This window comes from Salvelinus fontinalis, chromosome 33 (genome assembly GCF_029448725.1).
Source record: "Salvelinus fontinalis isolate EN_2023a chromosome 33, ASM2944872v1, whole genome shotgun sequence".
Taxonomy (NCBI): domain Eukaryota; kingdom Metazoa; phylum Chordata; class Actinopteri; order Salmoniformes; family Salmonidae; genus Salvelinus; species Salvelinus fontinalis.
Window position 1 is genome coordinate 37,922,835 of NC_074697.1, and position 19,228 is coordinate 37,942,062.

Genomic DNA, 19,228 nt, shown 5'->3' on the forward strand with positions numbered 1-19,228 from the left:
AGGAATCCAGTTGTCTGCTCAGACGCCTTTGTTGTGTCAGGCTGCCATCAGCGACACACATTGTCCATAAAAGGGGCCTCATTATTAATCAGAACTAATGCTAATTAATTAGGTGTCTGTGTGTGTGTGTGTTCACAAAGGGGCCGGGCCTAACTTTCAGTTGTTGTACAGTGTTAATTGGTGGACTTAGTGCAGGGACTTTAATTGAGTGTTTTCCATTGAGAGAGTGGAGGAGTAGTTGACTAACAGGCGGCAGGAGAAGAAACACAAGACAGTGTACTCATTAATTAACACGCTCTAAGTGCACTGCTCTGGTCAGGGTTGCACTGTGTGTGTGTGTGTGTGTGTGTACATGTGTACGTGTGTATCTATACATTGAGTGTACAAAACATTAAGGACACCTTCCTAATATTGAGTTGCACCCCTGCCCCCCTCCCCTTTGCCCTTTGCCCTCAGAACAGCCTCAATTTGTCGGCATGGACTCTACAATGTGTCAAAAGAGTTGCACAGGGATGCTGGCCCATGTTGACTCCAATGTTTCCCACAGTTGTGTCAAGTTGGGTGGATGTCCTTTGGGTGGTGTACCATTCTTGATACACAAAGGAAACTCAACTGTCTCAAGGCTCAAAAATCCTTCTTTAACCCGTCTCCTCCCCTTCATCTACACTGATTGAAGTGGATTTAACAGGTGACATCAATAAGGGATCATAGCTTTCACCTGGATTCACCTGGTCAGTCTGTGTTATGGAAAGAGTTTGTGTGTGTGTGTGTGTGTGTGTGTGTGTGTGTGTGTGTGTGTGTGTGTGTGTGTGTGTGTGTATTTTAGCTTATTAAGTATGTGTACGTGTCTAAAGTTTGGAATTAGAATTTTAGAGGTTTAAAATGTTGTGCTACTTTATTTTAACATCTATAAATGTTTTGTTGTGTACATGTTTGTTGTTCAAGTGCACATGCAGCATATATTGTGCTACACCTACAGTATATATATTGTAGTACATATGAAGTAAATATTGTGGGTTATTTTGCTTGCCTTCAGTGTACTCGACTTGATGTGTTTCCTTGGTTAAGTGATATCTCTTTCCCCCTGCTCTTTCTCTGCTGAGCTGCTGAGTTTTTGGCTCCTGTTGGAGCTCCTGTTCGGGCCCCTGTTGGCCCGTCCATCGCTCAGCCTCTGAGTAAGCCCAGTGGAACCACCGGATTCCCACAAAGCAGCACTAAGGTCTTCATTAAGACACAAAGCCACAGTTAATTATGAGGCTTACTGCTGCTCACCGGGGCACAGGCACACAGCGCTCTCACAACGCTCTCACAATGCTCATACAATGCTCTCACAACGCACTCACAACGCTCTCACAACACTCTCACAACGCTCATACAACGCTCTCACAACGCACTCACAACGCTCATACAACGCTTTCACAATGCTATCATCTCAAAACCCAGAAAAGTAAACATTTATATATACACTGTAATTACTAGTATTTAAGAAAATATCAATAAACTATTCTTAACTGTCAGACTTTCAATTCAAAACCCCATTTAGTGGACTCCCATTCACAACCTGTTGAGATATTTGTTGTCTCTCTCTCTCTCTCTGTCTCTCTCTCTCTCTCTCTCTCTCTCTCTCTCTCTCTCTCGCTCTCTCTCGCTCTCTCTCTCTCTCTTTCTCTCTCATTCGTTCTGTCTCGCTCTTTCTCATTCTCTCTCTCTCTCCCCATCTTTCCCTCTCTCTCCCTCCTGATTCGGTTCCCTCTGTATAGCAGTATGTATTGGTCAGCTTTGGTATGATGATGCTACAGTATATGATGCTATATTGTGTCTGTGTATTTATCCAGGATGATGTATCTCTTAGTCTTTCAACGCCTCATCACTTACAGCAGTATCAGGGGAATACTTTATAACTATGACATTAAAGGGATGTTGCTGGGATGTTTCTCAGAGAAAAATCTCACTCAGGGGCTGAGCGGTCAGAGGTCAGCTGTAGTGTCAGTGATGACCCAGATGTCTGTGGGTGGTTCAGAAATTTTCATCCTGTAGCACAAACAAAGTTCTGGGACACTGTAAAGTCCATGAAGAATAAAGAACTCCTCCTCCCAGCTGCCCACTGCACTGAGGACAGGAAACACTGTCACCACCAATAAATCCACGATAATTGAGAATTTCAATAAGCATTTTTCTATAGCTGGCCATGCTTTCCACTTGGCTCCCCCTACCCCGGCCAACAGCCCTGCACTCCCCACAGCAACTTGCCCAAACCTCCCCCATTTCTCCCTCACCCAAATCCAGATAGCTGATGTTCTGAAAGAGTTGCAAAATCTGGACCCCTACAAATCAGCTGGGCTAGACAATCTGGACCCTCTCTTTCTAAAATTATCCGCCGCAATTGTTGCAAACCCTATTACTAGCCTGTTCAACCTCTCTTTTGTATCGTCTGAGAACCCCAAATATTGGAAAGCAGTCGCGGTCATCCCCCTCTTCAAAGGGGGAGACACTATAGACCCAAACTGTTACATACCTATATCTATCCTACCCTGCCTTTCTAAGGTCTTCGAAAGCCAAGTCAACAAACAGATCACCGACCATTTCGATTCCCACCGTTCCTTCTCCGCTATGCAACCTGGTTTCCGAGCTGGTCATGGGTGCACCTCAGCCACGCTCGAGGTCCTAAACGATATCATAACCGCCATCGATAAAAGACAATACTGTGCAGCTGTATTCATCAACCTGGCCAAGGCTTTTGACTCTGTTAATCACCACATTCTTATCGGCAGACTCAACAGACTTGGTTTCTCAAATGACTGCCTCGCCTGCTTCCTATTTCGCAACAAAGCATCCTTCACTCCTTCTGCCAAACATACCCTCGTAAAACTGACTATCCTACCGATCCTTGACTTCGGCGATGTCATTTACAAAATAGCCTGCAACACTCTACTCGGCAAATTGGATGCAGTCTATCACAGTGCCATCTGTTTTGTCACCAAAGCCCAATATACTACCCACCACTGCGACCTGTATGCTCCCGTTGGCTGGCCCTCACATCATATTCGTCGCCAAACCCACTGGCTCCAGGTCATCTATAAATCTTTGCTAGGTAAAGCCCCGCCTTATCTCAGCTCACTGGTCACCATAGCAGCACCCGCCCGTAGCACGCACTCCAGCAGGTATATTTCACTGGTCACCCCCAAAGCCTATTCCTCCTTTGGCCGCCTTTCCTTCCAGTTCTCTGCTGCCAATGACTGGAACGAATTGCAAAAATCACTGAAGCTGGAGACTCATATCTCCCTCACTAACTTTAAGCATCAGCTGTCAGAGCAGCTAACCGATCACTGCACCTGTACAAAGCTCATCTGTAAATATCCCATCCAACTACCCCATTCCCATATTGTTATTTTTATTTTTTTTCTCCTTTGCACCCCAGTATCTCTACTTGCACATTCATCTTCTGCACATCTATCACTCCAGTGTTAATGCTAAATTGTAAATCCCGAATCTTACCTCATTTGCACACACTGTATATAGATTTTTTTTCTATTGTGTTATTGACTGTACATTTGTTTATTCCATACAGTATGTTACTCTGTGTTGTTGTTTGTGTCGCACTGCTTTGCTTTATGGCCAGGTCACAGTTGTAAATGAGAACTTGTTCTCAACTGGCCTACCTGGTTAAAAAAAGGTGAAATAAAAAAATCTCAAATAAAAAGAATGCTGGGAGACCCGTACAAGCCAGGAGGAGCAGGAGGCCATTTTGCATCCAGCAGCAACGATAGCTTTAAGGGATATTGTAAGATTCATAATTTGTGTTGTTTTTCTACTTACCCAGAATCATGGATACAATTTGTATGTCTCTGCGTGTAGTTTGGAGATTATCGAAGTTAGTAAATAATTAGTTTAGTGCAATTGCTAAAAGTCTCCTGATACAGTAGCCAGGTCCTCTCAACAGCAAGGAAATAGACATTCTAACACTGTAAAGCTGGGTGGTGGTGATCTCTATACATCTCTATGCAACAACAGGGGCAGAGAATAAGGAAGTGTATAGAATATATTTAATATTTTTATATATATTTTAGGATTATCAGTAAATGAACACATTTATAAAAGATCAATTACTCTGTATAGCTAAGTGAAAATGTATAACTTAGAATGAATGTATTGCCGTCCCGAGGGTCATGCACTGCGGAGAACACTGGAAGAATTATCACTGTGAATCAATGGCATGTTTATGTCAATTCATCTCAAAAGGGATGGGTTGCCAACTGCCGATTTGACACGAAATTTAGTTCTTAAAGAATATTTAGAACTTTTATTATTCAGAAACATACAGCACCATCAAATACCATCATACTGTCAAAAATCTGAAAAATATTGGGATATGACATTTTGGCCATATCGCCCAGCTCCAATCATCATGTATGATCTGTGCTATAAGGGCGTGTCTCCTCCCCCTGTCTGTCATCAACGGTGGACAAATTAACCTTGCAGACAAGCTGAGTACCGCCCATATGTGAGGAGTTAATTTCCATATGTCATGAGGAAAGACCCCTGTCAATCATGCCTATAGCTCTCTGTGATTGGCCTGATAGATAAGTGATTTGCCCTGCCACTGTACACTGACTATGACTAACTGAACAATCAGCTGGATTGAGACTCAGCTGAATATACAAGTTTGTATGATCTCACAATGTGGTTAACACTGTATATGTTGTCTATGATAAAACATTTCATGCAAAATATTTATGTTGTGGAGGGATGAATTTGTTTCCCTTATATGTCAATCTCACTGCTTCTTTTAATCTTTTTTGTGTGTTTTTTGTACACTGTACATCCCAAGAAATATTCAGAGACAGAGAGAGGAAGAAAGTGGGAGAGAGAGCGGAAGAGAAAGAGAGTGATAGAGGGATACAGTAGGCCATTTATGTATGCGTGTGTTACTGTCTTTGTGTGACTATGTCCACAGGTAGCTTATTTCTCTGTATACATATGTTTCTGTTTGTCCCGCCGGTGCATCCCCTGGCGTCCCTAGGCAGTGGCTGGGTCACGCCTCCATTAGGGCTATTGTCACGGTGATTAATAGCTCCTTTTATCATCTTTAATTTACTCCCTGATGACGGCGGGGCTTGGCTTGACGCTGCTCCGGGTAATGGCGTGATGTATGAGGCGCCCAACACCTCATGGCGTAGGTGAAAATCATTTCGCCCATGCAGATACCGTCCCGGGAACAAATGTTTTCCCTCCTAATAAAAATGAATGCATTTGGTGTCGAGAGTGAGCGGCAGAACACTGGACGTGTGTGCAAGTGTGCATGCATGCGTGCTTGTGTGCGTGTGCGTGTGTGTGTGTGTGTGAAGAATTATACACATTTTGAGAGTAAGATCATTGTTTTCATTGGTGCTAATAGGGATCTGCCTCAAATACAGACTTTTACTTTTAGCGTTCATGTCACTTCCTCTTTTAGCATAAGATATGAGAGTACAGACCATGAAGGGACAGCGTTGGCTGTTGAGAGTTGGGTTTTGTGTTGTATAGTCATCATTTGTCATCTATGCTATTGATGTTGATGAACGAAATGTAAAGGATGTCGCCTCTGGCTGGAGTTCCCCTTTTTACCCAGAATTCCTTTGGTGGGCCTCTTTTTGAAGGAGGGCGTCAGCTCGCAGTGATGAGGTAATCACCAAGATTAAACAAATAAACAAACGTATATGGCCCTCAGTCAGTACACCCCCCCCCACTGCCTGCTCCACCAACACATGCATACACACACACACACACACACACACACACACACACACACACACACACACACACACACACACACACAGACAATTAAACATGTCCTAACGCATGGTCTTACAGACACGTACACGATGACCACTGATCTATGGCGTTCATCAACATCAATAGCATCGATGACAAATGATGATTGTACAACACAAAACCCAACTCTCAATAGCCAACGCCATCCCTTCATGGTCTGTACTCTCATATCGTGTCATTGTCCTTACCTAAATGTAACGCTACAGGATCTGAACAGATCTGCAGTCCCACACTTATCTCTCATCTGAAGATAAAGACACCGTGTTTTAAAACATTCAACACAGCATATTTTCCTTTTTGGAAACGTTTACCTTTCTGAAATGTATATGTTTATTGATCAAAATTATTCCCCCGCTTGAATCGACCAGACTTGGGGAATTTCTGGTCTAAATCAAATATAAACGATGAGACCAGTCAGAGGGAAATGTCAGAGGAGAAACAGCATAGGAGGGATACAGTTACTTTTAAAAGCCCTCGTCTCAACCATATGGCAAACTTCATGTCCAGGGTTATAACCACGTTACACAGTCCTGCACAGAAAATCATTACACACGCTCGTAGAGCCACATTGGGTTTCAGGGCCTGCCCAGCACGACAGACGTTTAAAAGCTTTGCTCTTTAAACATGCTGGCCCACACAGTATGTGTCAAACACAATGGCAATATAGACGTGGTGACGGATGAGAAAATACGAGAGAAAATAAACTGACGAGAAAACACGAGGAACTCTTTTTCAAACATTACTTGTGCATTCACATGCGTATTCATGCAGATTTAACGCAGAAATATATTAAATACCACAAGAAATTACTGAATGTTTAGTCTGTTTTTTCACACAAGCAACATAAGTTTTAAAATATGCCATTACACACTGAATCGGGATACCATATAAGATATGGTATTGAAGATGAACAAAGATAGGTTTGAGGATAAATGCACAATAAAAAAATTGAAATGTACAACCAATACAACAATCTGTAATTTTCTCTCTCTTCTTCTCTCTGCCTTTCTCTATGTCATCTTTTTTCTCTTTGCTCAACATTGCAATATTACTTTGTAATAAACTGTACAGTATGCATTGGTTAGGTATTAAGAAACAGGATGCATAGATTATAAAATGATAGGAGATTTACACTTTAGGAATGGGTTCCATGGTGATCTATGGTATCCATTTAAGTGATAATGCCTGAGAAGTCGGTGTTTGGAGGATACATACAGGCTAACCATGCCAATATCTCCTCCAAACACCGGCTTCCAACATATTCAAATATCAATCTGCATATTTTCATTTTTTTTTTTTTTTGGATCAATTTATGAATACTATTTCATCCTTCTGCAAGATATAGTCCCGAAGCAAATTTAGGGTTGCTACCCAAGCCGGCTGGTGGTTCGTTCTATCAGTTTGGTTGCCAGACACGCGACCCAGTCGTTAAGTCTTTTTGTTCTGTATCTATGGACACGACCCAGTTGTTTGTTCTAAATATTCTATTGCCATACTGGCTGACAATGTTCTTATCCCTTGTTTGCTAGCTAGCTAACTTACAGTCACGCCAAACAGTGCAGCCAGAATAACAACAAAGTAGCTGCATTTGCATTTGTTTAAGCTGTTTTCTAGTGACATTTATTTGGATACATCCATAACAATGAGCTAATGAGGCGTGATTTCACCTGGCATAGAAAATGTGCTCTCTCGTCTGGACCAGTGTTGCCAACTCCTCAGTAAGGAAAGTATCTAGTGGCTGTCCTAAAAGTCGCTAGAAGTTGCTAAATGACGTCATCACCTAATTTGCATAATTGGCCATGTGCATGTAATTGTGATGAACGCTGTAGGAGAGAGGAATAACGTTGTGGGAGAGACAAAAAGTGAGTAAAAAACACCCTAAATATGTTTAGAACTACAAAGGAACTTTCTTCTGTTGATTCTTTTTTTTTTGTCACAATTCCAATCCTCCTCCTTTATCCGGGCTTGGGACCGGCAAAAGTGACCCAAAAGAGACACTCTGGCAGAGTTACTTAGTATTTTATTTTATTATTTTGTTTTTTAGTTTAGTTTTCTTAATTTGGTTTGGTTTTTAACCTTATGGTCCACTTAGGAGTCTACAACAAGTCACAGTAAAACATGAACATTTTTAACCATAATTGTTTTTTTGGTTTTTCTGTATACAATCTACATTATGAATCTAAATGGACCAAAAAGAGACAATAGAAAAAACTGTCAATGGCAATGAGAGAAAATTATGGTAACTAGTCTGGCCCTAAATCGGGTAAAAAAAATTGTTTTTATGTAAGCCAGGGCGGGATCAGCCAGCGGCGGCTTTCCCCATCCGCGAATCATTTGCAGTCTGGACGCGGAGGGGTGAACATCTCTTGCTCTGACTGCAGCTGGGAGGGACTGCTGCGTGAGGACTGGGCCACCTGTGAGTGCTTTGGGATGGGGGTGGGGCCCACGGCAGCACCCGCTGCTCGTTGAGAAGAGTAAGAACGATACGTGCTTTCACGTCAGTCTCCAAAAGTCTCCAATAACACCAGAAAAAGTTGCTAGATTTGCCGCTAGTCGCTTTTTTGAAAATGTGTCGCTAGAGGGTTCTGATAACTCGCTAAATATAGCGACGAAGTCGCTAAGTTGGCAACACTGGTCTGGACACTGTTGTTCAGAAGAGCTAGTCAACAACGCAGCTAACACAATCACTTCAAACTGAAGCTGGAAAGACCATGCACTTCGTTTCCATTTACCTGTTTTCTATTGACATTTCTTTGTAAGTGTCCATAAAAATTCTGCTAATTCGTGATTTCGACTGGCTGAGAAAAGCTGCCTGCCTGTATGTCTCTTCCCAACCCCTAGCCGTTCATTAGTATGGGACAGCTGGAGATCAAATTTCAATACTGACACAATGTTGCAAATATCAGAGAGACAGACAGCAATGTTTATACAAATCTCCGCTATTGAAAACCAATTGCTAGTCTAAAAGAAATGGGAGATAATGTTTAGATGCTTTTTACAGTGGAGATTAAGTACATAAATTGTCTAGCTGGGCTGATGAGGCAGTGAGATGGAACAGAGTAAATAGCTATTTCAACATCATAGCCTCAGCCGGTGGTAACTTGTGGAATAGACATCGGCTGGAATGCGGTTTTAACCAATCACCCTCCAGGAATAGACCCACCCGTTGTATAAATTCTGAATAATGTTATACTGTATGAATAATTTGCATAATAATTCTCTATAATTTGTATATATTTTCAATGTAATTTTCTACATTTCTATGTATAAGAAGCTCTAATCTACCTCAGATATATACCAGCTACGACAGATACTATTACTAACTAGTGAAAACGTAATAATAGTCAGACGCTGTCTTCAGCAGGATTCAGGTTCTCATAGAGGTCTTCTCCTGCACTCTGTTCTCCGTCTCCAGTCACATTGTCTCCAGTCACAACAGGCTTGCCTTGTCTGGCCTTTAGTCATATTGATATCACAGCACACACCACCACCAGTAGCCCACAGCGCCAATCAGTGAAGCTCTCACTGCGTTGGTAGACAAAAGGATTCCATGCATGCCAGAGGAGTCGGATGTGTTATACCACAGGTTGGTGCTTCTGTCAGCACATAGTGGATGGACCAACCCTTCCTTCCATTCCCTGACCCTGCACCAATAAAGTCCACTGTCAGTCTGTAAGAGGTTAGAGATGAGCAGAGAGGACTTGGGGTCAGACACGTTCACTCTGCCCCTCAGCTCCGCGGGTAAGTGCACAGAGGAGTTGTCAGAGTCCAGAATCAGAACATCTCTGATCTCTTTGTGGTGTTAGGAGCACAGACTAGACCTCCCATTTACGGGGTCCAGGTCAGTGCAAGCTAAAATCTTGTGGTGTGTTAGCATCTGTTAGCAACTGGCTCAAACTCGCTGTGAGGCACTGCTAAGTCCCTGTGTGCTGGGTTGACAGAGAGGGAATGATCAGGGAGTAATTGCCTGTTAGGCTGTCAGTCATCATGTCCATCCTCTGACTCTTTTCCCTTGGGCCACGTCGCCTAGTGTTGTTTCCCAGAGTGTATCTTGTCGGTTCGATATATAGGGGAAAGTCACTGTTTCATCTGGCTTTGAAGACTCGATACTCAGCCTCAAACATTAGATCAATTGTCTGGTAGCTGTAATATCGATCTCCTTTTGAAATGGCACAAGTGAAATATCCTTCATCATCTGTTAAGATGTCAGAGCAGTACAGTGAAGACCTGTTGTCCAAGACCTGCGTTCTGGCCTTCAGATCATCAGGCAGAATCTCTAAAGAAGAGTCAGTATCCAAAACGAAGCTTGTTGTGGCTACTCCGTTTGATGATGGATGTCTGTACACTTGCAGTACACTGTTGTAATCCTTTTTACACTGTCCTACCTCCAGAGTGCACGTTGATGATCTTCATGTGATTAGTTTTAGTACAAACTGTCAGTCGAATCCTGACCTGGTCTGTGAGCTGCCAACCATTTCCAGCATTCAGCCTTGTAGTTGCCACTGTCGGATTCTCCTAGGGGGTATAGAACATATGAGGATAACAAGTCAAACCCAATTCTTATTGTGTTCATCAGTAAAATGTCCCCCTCTCTTGTTGACTGGTAGAAAACAGGTCGCTTGAAACAGAATGTCTTAAAATGAGCAGCAGTGTTCACTTGTTCAAATATACGCAAAACAGCGACTTGACAGATGGCATCCATTCTCCTTGTCTTTCCGTCTGTACCTCTGTGTGAGATTGAGTCTCTGACAGCCCTAATCTACATCTCGTCATCTGGACGTCATCTGAACGTCCTCTGGTCTTCTCTTACTGGGGCGGTGGGCTTTCAGAGGTTGTTAGGTGGTGGGAATGAAAACAACACTTTTCTCATAAACAGTGTGTGACCTGAGAATCATTTTTCATGAAAATAATTCAACATGATCTTAATGGCCTATTTTATTTTGATAAACTACACCATGAATATCTAAGTATAGAGTTTGGATGGTGATGATGATGATGAAGATGGATAGTTCAGATCAGCATGTCCTCCATCTACCGGCCTAGAGGGGCTTGGGAGAGTCAGCAACATGAGGAGGGGGGGGGGGGGGGGGGTAAGGTAGAGGCAGGTTGAGAGGTGTGTGTATGTGGTGTGTGCGTGCGTCTGTGTGTGTTTATGCATACATGCGTCTGTGCGTCTTTACATCTGTGAGGGTGTGTGTCTCTTTATGTGTGTGCATCTGTGTGTGTGTGTGTGTGTGTGTGTGGATCAAAGGTTCCAGGCCGACGGCGGTGCGGTGTCACACAGCCGTTCAGGAATGCACCGAGGCACAGGGATGTGCAGCTAGAGCCTCATTAGCAACCCCACCTCCCCACCGCCCCTCCCAGCCTGTCAGGGCGCGTTAGCCACAGCCTGCCACAGTCACCCAGGGGGAGAGGCAGCTTCCTGTGGAGAGTTTCCTGTCTGTCTGTCCTCCCTGGGCCCGCAGCAGGAGGCCCAGTAGGCCTAGCTAGGGCCCACTCAAATTACACCTTCGTTCTTAACGACCATTTCATTTTTACTTAGTCATGGATTGATGTCAATGGCAGACTAAGTGCAAATGTGGAAGTTAGGGAGTTAGCATTTGACTCATAATGCACTACTTCTGACCAGAGCTTTATAGAGCCCCATAGTGATAGGGTGGATAAAGAAGTGAAAAGTGGTGCGTTATGTGGTGAATAGCATGTCAGGTGTAGCTAAAGTCTAATCTCAAATTACCCCTTCATTCCCTACTACATAGTGTACTACTTTTGACCAGAGGAGGCCTAAAGTAATAGACCCCTTTCCAGTACACGGCACACTGACGTCACGAACCGATGCACGGGACTCTTAGCTGCAGTAAGAAAGCCATCGCCATCTGCGCCCATTCAACATCGCCTGGATTTATGTTCTGATTACTTCTAAACAAAATCACTTTTTGGGGTTCTCATATGCTTACAATGATGTTTTGATTCTTGCTTGAACAGTCACAAAGATTATATTTGATTGTGATCTTTGCGAAATAACTATTTTGGATGCAGCAGTTGTTAGCTAGAATGCTAACGCTCATTGACATAGGCTGTAGCAAAAGCTAGCTAAAGAGCCATTTTAAAGTGTTGGAAGTGTTTTTTTAAAGTATACAGTTGAAGTCAGAAGTTTACATACACTTATGTTGGAGTCATTAAAACTCGTTTTTCAACCACTCCACAAATTTCTTGTTAACAAACTATTGGCAAGTCGGTTAGGACATCTACTTTGATCATGACACAATTAATTTTTCCAACAATTGTTTACAGACAGATTATTTCACTTCTAATTCACTGTATCACAATTCCAGTGGGTCAGAAGTTTACATACACTTAGTTGACTGTGCCTATAAACAGCTTGGAACATTCCAGAAAATGATGTCATGGCTTTAGAAGCTTCTGATAGGCTAATTGAGTCAATTGGCGGTGTACCTGTGGATGTATTTCAAGGCCTACCTTCAAACTCAGTCTTTGCTTGACATCATGGGAAAATCAAAAGAAATCCGCCAAGATCTCAGAAAAACAATTGTAGACCTCCACAGTCTGGTTCATCCTTGGGAGCAATTTCCAAACGCCTGAAGGTACCACATTCATCTGTACAAACAATAGTACGCAAGTATAAACACTATGGGACCACGCAGCCGTCATACCGCTCAGGAAGTAGACATGTTCTGTCTCCTAGAGAAGAACGTACTTTGGTGTGAGAAGTGCAAATCAATCCCAGAACAACAGCAAAGGACCTTGTGAAGATGCTGGAGGAAACAGGTACAAAAGTATCTATATCCACATTAAAACGAGCTCTATATCGACATAACCTGAAAGGCCGCTCAGCAAGGGAGAAGCCACTGCTCCAAAACCGCCATAAAAAAAGCCAGACTACAGATGCACATGGGGCCAAAGATTGTACTTTTTTGGAGACATGTCCTCTGGTCTGATGAAACAAAAATAGAACTGTTTGGCCATAATAACCATCGCTATGTTTGGAGGAAAAAGCGGGAGGCTTGCAAGCCGAAGAACACCATCCGAACTGTGAAGCATGGGGGTGGCAGCATCATGTTGTGGGGGTGCTTTGCTGCAGGAGGGACTGGTGCACTTCACAAAATAGATGGCATCATGAGGAAAGAAAATTATGTGCATATATTGAAGCAACATCTCAAGACATCATTCAGGAAGTTAAAGCTTGGTCGCAAATGGGTCTTCCAAATGCACAATGACCCCAAGCATACTTCCAAAGTTGTGGCAAAATGGCTTAAGTACAACAAAGTCAAGGTATTGGAGTGGCCATCACAACGCCCTGACGTCAAACCTATAGAAAATTTGTGGGCTGAATTGAAAAAGCATGTGCGAGCAAGGAGGCCTACAAACCTGACTCAGTTACACCAGCTCTGTCAGGAGGAATGGGCCAAAATACAGGGAATTTTTATTCGGATTTGTGAAAACTGAGTTTAAATGTATTTGGCTGAGGTGTATGTAAACTTCCGACTTCAACTGTAATTCAGTTGATTTGCGATGATGACATAAACATCATATTAAGCAGGACATTCATACGAGCTTTAAAATCCAATTATAATCCAAAAAGTAGTGTGAATACACTTATAGTAGGGGTGTCAGGTAGCCTAGTGGTAAGAGCATTGGGCCGGTAACCGAAAGGTTGCTAGATTGAATCCCTGAGCTGACAAGGTAAAAATCTGTCTTTTCGCCCTTGAACAAGGCAGTTAACCACTGTTCCTAGGCCGTCATTGTAAATAAGAATTTGTTCTTAACTGACTTACATAGTTAAATAAATAAGCAGGCTTTTTTTCTGGCATTCTATAAGAGCTCCTCCGTGTTCTGCCACCAACTTGCACGCGTCGCCCTCGTGCAACAATGTTTGTAAACACAGGACGGTCTATGGGTTCAAAAGTAGTGCACTATGAATAAGTCCTTTGGCAGATACACTGGTCGACTAGCAGACATACAGTGGGCATAAATAGCACCCTATTTTCTATAGTGCACCATCAGAACCCCATAGTGCTCTGGTAGTAGTTGTAGTAGTAGTGTAGGGTGTACAGTGTCATCTGAGACGAGTACCGTTTCACACTACTGACCCAATCCAAGCTGAGCTGGCCTTGTTACGCATCCACCTACGACAGTTGCCAGAACCATGCTGGAAAGGACAATGTGAAAAGCCAACATAGTTTGGTTTGGGTGTGCTTTATAGTGTGAAAGAGATATTGTCACCTGTACGTCTGTGTCGGTGTTGTAACAGAGGGTGGACCACAACTCTTCGCCAGGGCTTGTCTGCCACGTGCGGCCCAGTCCCAAGCTGTCCAGCAAGGGTTCGAGGGTCACCCTGCGGTGTCCTTTCTCACTGTACTCACAATTAACCTCCGCCGACCCGGCCTCAGCTTCCTCTGTTTTCACTCGGCAGCTGAGTGATGAAGGTCAGGAAAGGGAAATATAAAACAGTTTATAGCAGCACAATGCTACAGTGAACCCTGTGGACCCGCCCAGCACCAAGCCCACGGCTAGTCAAACAATCTGAACCAGTGGCTGCTTGACTCTTGACTCTCTCTATCCCTCGGACTCTTGTTCTCTCTTGCTCTCTCTCAGTACCCCCTTCTCTCTCATCCCCCCTCTCCCTCCCTCTCTCTCCTTCCCTCTGTCTCTCTCCTTCTCTCTCTCTCTCCCCCCTCTTCCTCCCTCTCTCTCCCTCTCTCTCTCTCGCTCTCTCCCTCTCTCTCTCTCTTTCCCTCTCTCTCTCGCGCTCTCTCTCTCTCTGTGTGTTAGGGGTGTTACTGGGCCACTCTAGTATCACAGTAGGATCAAGCACTTTCCGTCTCTTCAGACCCTTGGCCCTGTTATTACAGCCCTGCACCACTTTCCTCCCTCTCCTGTTTATTTGAACGGCCCTTACTGGTTAAATATTTGTGCTTGGACCTTGTATATTATTTTAACATATTATGTTCAATGGAATATGTAGAGATGATCCTTCCTCATGGTCCTTAGTGTTAGGTCGTAGGTCGTAGGTGAGGGGGGGACTGGTTTTTCACTCCGGGTCGGAGCCTCTCTCATAACTCTCATAGGGCTATGTTAACTGTAATGTGTCATTGATTTGTGATTACATGATTATTGACTTGTTTTGATACATGTGTTAGAAACTCATAGACTATGTAGACTATAAATATAGGCTACTCAGTTTACCCTGATGCTGTACTTGTAGGACAGTCATCTCCAGCTTACAATTGTTTCGCTCATCTCCCCTCCTCTCCCCTGTAACTACACGACATGACCAAAGGTATGTGGATACCTGCTTGTCGAACATCTCATTCCAACATCATGGGCGTTATTATGGAGTTGGTCCCCCCTTTGCTGGTATAACAGCCTCCACTATTCTGTGAAGGCTTTCCATCAGATGTTGGAACATTGCTGGGGGGACTTTCTTCCATTCAGCCATGAGAGCATTAGTGAGGTAGGGGACTGATGTTAGGTGATTAGGACTGGCTTGTAGTTGGCGTTTCAATTCATCCCAAAGGAGTTCGATGGGGTTGAGGTCAGGGCTCTGTGCAGGCCAGTCAAGTTCTTCCACACCGATCTCAACAAACCATGTCTGTATGGACCTCACTTTGTGAACGGGGGAATTGTCATGCTGAAACAGGAAAGGTCCTTCCCCAAACTGTTGCCACAAAGTTGGAAGCACAGAATTGTCTAGAATGTCATTCTATGCTGTAGCGTTAAGATTTCCCTTCACTAGAACCAAGGGGCCCGAACAATGAAAAACAGCCCCAGACTATTATTCCTCCTCCACCAAACTGATCCAGAGTCCAATGGCGGCGAGCTTTACACCACTCCAGCTGCCGCTTGGCATTGCACATGGTGATCTTAGGGTTGTGTGCGGCTGCTCGGCCATGGAAACCCATTTCATTAAGCTCCCAACGAACAGTTCTTGTGCTGACGTTGCTTCCAGAGTCAGTTTGGAACTTGGTAGTGAGTGTTGCAACTGAGGACAGATGACACTATGCGCTTCAGCATTCGGGGGTCCCGTTCTGTGAACTTATGTGGCCTACCACTTCGCGGCTGAGCCGTTGTTGCTCCTAGGCGTTTCAACTTCGCAATAACAGTACTTGTACATACTACCTCAATCAGCCTGACTAACCGGTGTCTGTATATAGCCTCGCTACTTTTATAGCCTCGCTACTGTATATAGCCGTCTTTTTACTGTTGTTTTATTTATTTACTTACCTATTGTGCACCTAACACCTTTTTTGCACTATTGGTTAGAGCCTGTAAGTAAGCATTTCACTGTAAGGTCTACACATGTTGTATTCGGCGCACGTGACAAATACACTTTGATTTGACTTACAGTTGACCGGGGCAGCTCTAGCAGGGCAGAAATTTGACGAACTGACTTGTTAGAAAGGTGGCATCCTATGACGGTGGCACGTTGAATGTCACTTAGCCCTTCAGAGATTGCATGGCTGTGTGCTCAAACTTTATACACCTGCCAGCAACGGGTGTGGCTGAAATAGCCAAATCCACTAATTTGAAGGGGAGTCCACATACTTTTGGTGATGTAGTGTATTCCCCAGGTTGTTGCTGTAAATTAGAATGTGTTCTTAGTCAACTTACCTGGTAAAATAAGGGTTAAATAAAATGAGTCTACACTGATGCTGTACTTTAGGTAGAAATGCTTGAGCCTCGCCCTCAAGTTTTCTCTCTCTCTGCCTCTCTCTCTCGCTCTCACTCTATCTTTCTCCATCAGGTAATGGTGAGGACTTTGTCCTCTACCCTTCTGATGTCCTGGATGATGTGTGTGTATCGGACGGAGACCCCGCGGCACCAACCTCGGCCCCCCCAGCAGAGGACTCCCCCTCCCCTGGCTTCTCCGCTGATGATGACACCTCTCCCCTGGAGCCGTCCCCCTTCCACTCTGCCCTCTACATGCCCCAGGACGAGATGCCCGTTCCCCCCGACTTCCAGCTGCGCCAATCGGGCATCCCTGGTGTTGGCGGCGGCCTGGGCATCTGGGCACGGAGGACGGTGGACATGGGCGAGCGCTTAGGACCGTACGTGGGTGAGCAGCGGGCGTGCCTGAGACACCCCACCCAAGGCTGGGAGGTAGGAGAAAAACTTGCTGTTTATTGTCAGGGTATTCTCTTCTCTCTGTTCTCTGTTATGGAGGGAGGGATGGAGAGAAGGAGGTAGGGAGCAATGGAGGGAGGACAGCGGGTCACAGTTCTTCTTTTAACTTTGTCTCTGCCTCTGTGTTGGTCTCTGGGATTGAAGTGTCCCAGTTGCCGTGGCGTTTGTTGCTGAGTGATGTCATCTCACCTCACCCCAGTCCAATGGGGTAACAGAGAGCGCCCCCAGGCAGCCCCTCTACGGTTTGCTCTCTATCCTCTTAACTCAATTAAAATGAAAAGCTATAAATCCTGTCTTTAGCCCCGGTTAAAGACCCACAGCGGCCATTGGCCAATCACAATATTGGCCAGGCCGTGCACACAATCGAAGACAGGGGTCACAGGACAAGGTCAGAGGTTAGGAGGTCAGGTGCAGCCTCTGTCTGTGTCAGCCCATGTCTCGTTTTACGGAGGGGGATAGGAGAAGGGAGGGGGGAGAAGGTCGAGGTCATAAGGGTATCAGTCTAATTGAGAACCCCCTAAACAGATCCTCTCCTCTCATTTCGTGTTGAGAGACCTCCTCCCCCTGCGAAAACACTTCAAAGTCTTTGTCCTTCTGTAAGACAGCACCAGCAACACCATGCATGACTATCTAATGGCTAACTAACTAACAAACAGTCATAAAATCAAGGATGTAGACTAAATAGAAAAATATAATCTAACATTGGTACACTATCATAACCTACGGAAGTCTCCCAACCCTTAGGCCCAATTTTACGCTAGCTGACTCCTCAGTGTTGGTGGAATATCAGCTCTGGTCTATGTAAATAGTTTGGGTTTAGATTTGGTTTGGATGGTGGAACGGTGGTCATGGTTAGACTTGCATCATCGACCATCAGGTCTAACTGAGTGGCTTTGGCTCCAACAGGACCAATAAATGGTTTCACTCCCGCCGTACGTTTCTGTTCCAAGCAGCAACTTTTTGTTCATTATTTACTGCTACCATGAGACTTAGCACATCAATTGATAGCGAAATGAAATCTGCTCTCTTTTTTAAAATAATTTCACTAACATTGGGATTTAATATGATTTTAAAAGTATCTGCCTCTCCCAGAGAGAGATTTACGGCTGGTTGAACAAGCTCTCGGGCTCTCGCTTTTTTTCCCCAAGGAAATAAAGGAAAAAGGTTTCATGAATTTTAATCCGCTGGTAATTTATGGGGAGCTTGAATAATATGTATTTAAAAAGAAGCTGAGGATTATGGGAGGAAAGATGGGATGGCCAGGGAGGCAGCACTGTGTCATTATGTTTAATTACTTCACTGACAGCAGCCCATAACTCTTTCCATTAAGTAAATAAGTTGTAAAGAATTTATGATGAAATGCCACATTATTCAGAACGGATATTCAGTGATGACATCCCTGCATTAAATATGGTAAACGCCATTAAGTCCCCCTCCAAAGACAGCCTCGCTCCCTCCCTCAATCACGTGCCCGCAAACCGTCAATATGCCAATAAGCAAAAGGGTCTGTAAAAAAAAATAAAAAAAATTGATTTGGTAAATGTGAGTTAAGATAGATCTGTTTGCTTTCATCATCAATTCTGCGCTGCGTCCCGGGGTGATGTCACCGACCAGGGAGCGATAAAGCGGTGGCGCCCATCTGGAGCGAGTGATGGAGGGCCATGAGCGCCTGCCGCCTGCGCCCGTGACAGACCGGGGGAAGTTTGTCACCAGGGAGGCCAGCGCTCCACGCCATCACCATAAATTTGGGCATTATTCATAAAGGAATATAGTGAGTTATAGCAGAGATGCTTTATGAACACAGGAATGGTGAGTTATGGGTAAGATAGCTTCAGTAAATAAAAGAGAGAGCCAACGTGTTTGTCAGGGCTGGAGGTCCTCCTGCTTCTCACTGAGGGCAGGCCAGGTGTGTGTGCGTGTGCGTGTGCGTGTGTGTGTGTGTGTGTGTGTGTGTGTGTGTGTGTGTGTGTGTGTGTGTGTGTGTGTGTGTGTGTGTGTGTGTGTGTGTGTGTGTGTGTGTGTGCGTGCGTGCGTTGTATACTTTTCTGTGTGGTTGCATGAGACCTTGTTCACAGGAGTTTTAAAAACAATGTAAAACAATGGATGGAGGGAGGTGTTTAATTTCAAAGAAAATGGAGTGTGTTTTTGTACTGTACACAGGCTCCTTCTGGATGTCAATTTAATAACAACTAGAGTACATGAAAGAAGAAAGAGAGAGAGAGAGCAGTTTTAGAGAACCATGCTCCAAAGAAAGAAAAAAGAAAGAAAGGAAGGG

General features: G+C 44.2%; 1 protein-coding gene across 9 annotated transcripts in view; it reads left to right on the top strand.

Annotated features, from left to right (window-relative positions):
* The window catches only part of LOC129832160 (histone-lysine N-methyltransferase MECOM-like), a 177,146-nt gene that overhangs the window by 59,317 nt on the left and 98,601 nt on the right, over nt 1-19,228 (top strand). For all 9 annotated transcript variants that reach the window (XM_055895988.1, XM_055895989.1, XM_055895994.1 and 6 more), the window contains exon 2: nt 16,574-16,929. In XM_055895988.1, coding sequence (XP_055751963.1) covers nt 16,574-16,929 — 356 coding nt within the window. The remainder of the gene's footprint in view (nt 1-16,573; nt 16,930-19,228) is intronic.